The following is a 1,393-nucleotide window of genomic DNA, read 5'->3' as shown; positions in this document are numbered from 1 at the left end:
TGTGTACCTTTTCCTACTAAAAGCAGCCATATCCTATTCCTTTACATTTGTATCTTCAGCTCTTTCTTCTAAGCACCATATTAGAAATCTCCTGGCTGGCCGGGCGCGGTGGCTCAAGCCTGTAATCCCAGCACTTTGGGAGGCCAAGACAGGTGGATCACCTGAGGTCAGGAATTCAAAACCAGCCTTACCAACATGGTGAAACCCCATCTCTACTAAAAATACAAAAATTAGCCGGCCATGGTGTTGCATGCCTGTAATCCCAGCTACTCAGAGGCTGAGGCAGAAGAATCACTTGAAACCGGGAGGCGGAGGTTGTTGTGAGCCGAGATGGAGCCATTGCACTGCAGCCGGGACAATAAGAGCGAAACTCCATCTCAAAAAAAAAATGGTATCATGAAAATTAAAAAGTTTTTTTTGTTTTCTTGAGACAGAGTCTTACTCTGTCACCCACACTGTAGTACAGTGGTGTGATCTTGGCTCACTGCCTCCTCCTCCTCCTCCCGGATTCAATCAATTTTGTGCCTCAGCCATTTGAGTAGCTGGGATTATTACAGGCATGCTACACCACGTCCGGCTGATTTTTGTATTTTTAGTACAGAGGGGGTTTTGCCACATTTGCCAGGCTGGTCTCAAGTGATCCACCCATCTCTGATTAAATGCTCTCATCTAAAATCATATGGTTGTGGCATATCAGATCTTTTCACTTTAAACTTTTAAATTAACTAACCAGCTACAAATACTTGTCTGAACTGAGTTGGATGAGGCAACTCCAGTGTTTCATGCATTTCTGTCCTAGACTGTCATGAGTTTTAAAAAGTTTAAACCAGGCCGGGGGCGGTGGCTCACACCTGTAATCCCAGCACTTTGGGAGGCTGAGGCGGGGCAGATCACGAGGTCAGGAAATCCAGACCATCCTAGCCAATGTGGTGAAACCCCATCTCAACTAAAAGTACAAAAAGAATTAGCTGGGCAAGGTGGCACATGCCTGTAATCCCAGCTACTTGGGAGGCTGAGGCAGGAGAATCACTTGAACCAGGGAGTTGGAGGTTGCGGTGAGCCCAGATCGTGCCACAGCACTCCAGCCTAGCAACGGAGCAAGACTCTGTCTCAAAAAAAAAAAAAAAAAAAAAAATTGGCCCAGGAATCTCACATCTGAAAGATTAAATATGAAAATGTCCATTTAAATAAAGATACCTCAGAGCAGTCATTTTAAATAGAAGAAACAAGCTGGGCACAGTTGCTCACGCCTGTAATCCCAGCACTTTGGGAAAGTGAGGTGGCGGGAGGATTGCTTGAGCCCAGGAGTTCCAGACCAGCCTGTGGCACATAGGGAGAACCCATCTCTACAAAAAAAAATTAGAAACTGACCAGGTGTGTTGGTGTGTGCCTG

General features: G+C 45.8%; 1 protein-coding gene across 1 annotated transcript in view; it reads right to left on the bottom strand.

Moving 5' to 3' along the window:
* ZNF850 (zinc finger protein 850) overlaps positions 1-784 on the bottom strand; it is a 13,448-nt gene extending 12,664 nt beyond the window's left edge. Inside the window, exon 1 of the mRNA XM_011950843.1 lies at positions 754-784. Within this exon, the coding sequence (XP_011806233.1) occupies positions 754-784 (31 nt within the window). The remainder of the gene's footprint in view (positions 1-753) is intronic.
* Positions 785-1,393: the final 609 nt, after the last annotated feature.

Source organism: Colobus angolensis, unplaced genomic scaffold, assembly GCF_000951035.1.
Source record: "Colobus angolensis palliatus isolate OR3802 unplaced genomic scaffold, Cang.pa_1.0 Scaffold31, whole genome shotgun sequence".
NCBI lineage: Eukaryota > Metazoa > Chordata > Mammalia > Primates > Cercopithecidae > Colobus > Colobus angolensis.
The sequence above is the reverse complement of the archived record's forward strand: the minus strand, read 5'-3'. Positions and strand labels throughout refer to the sequence as shown.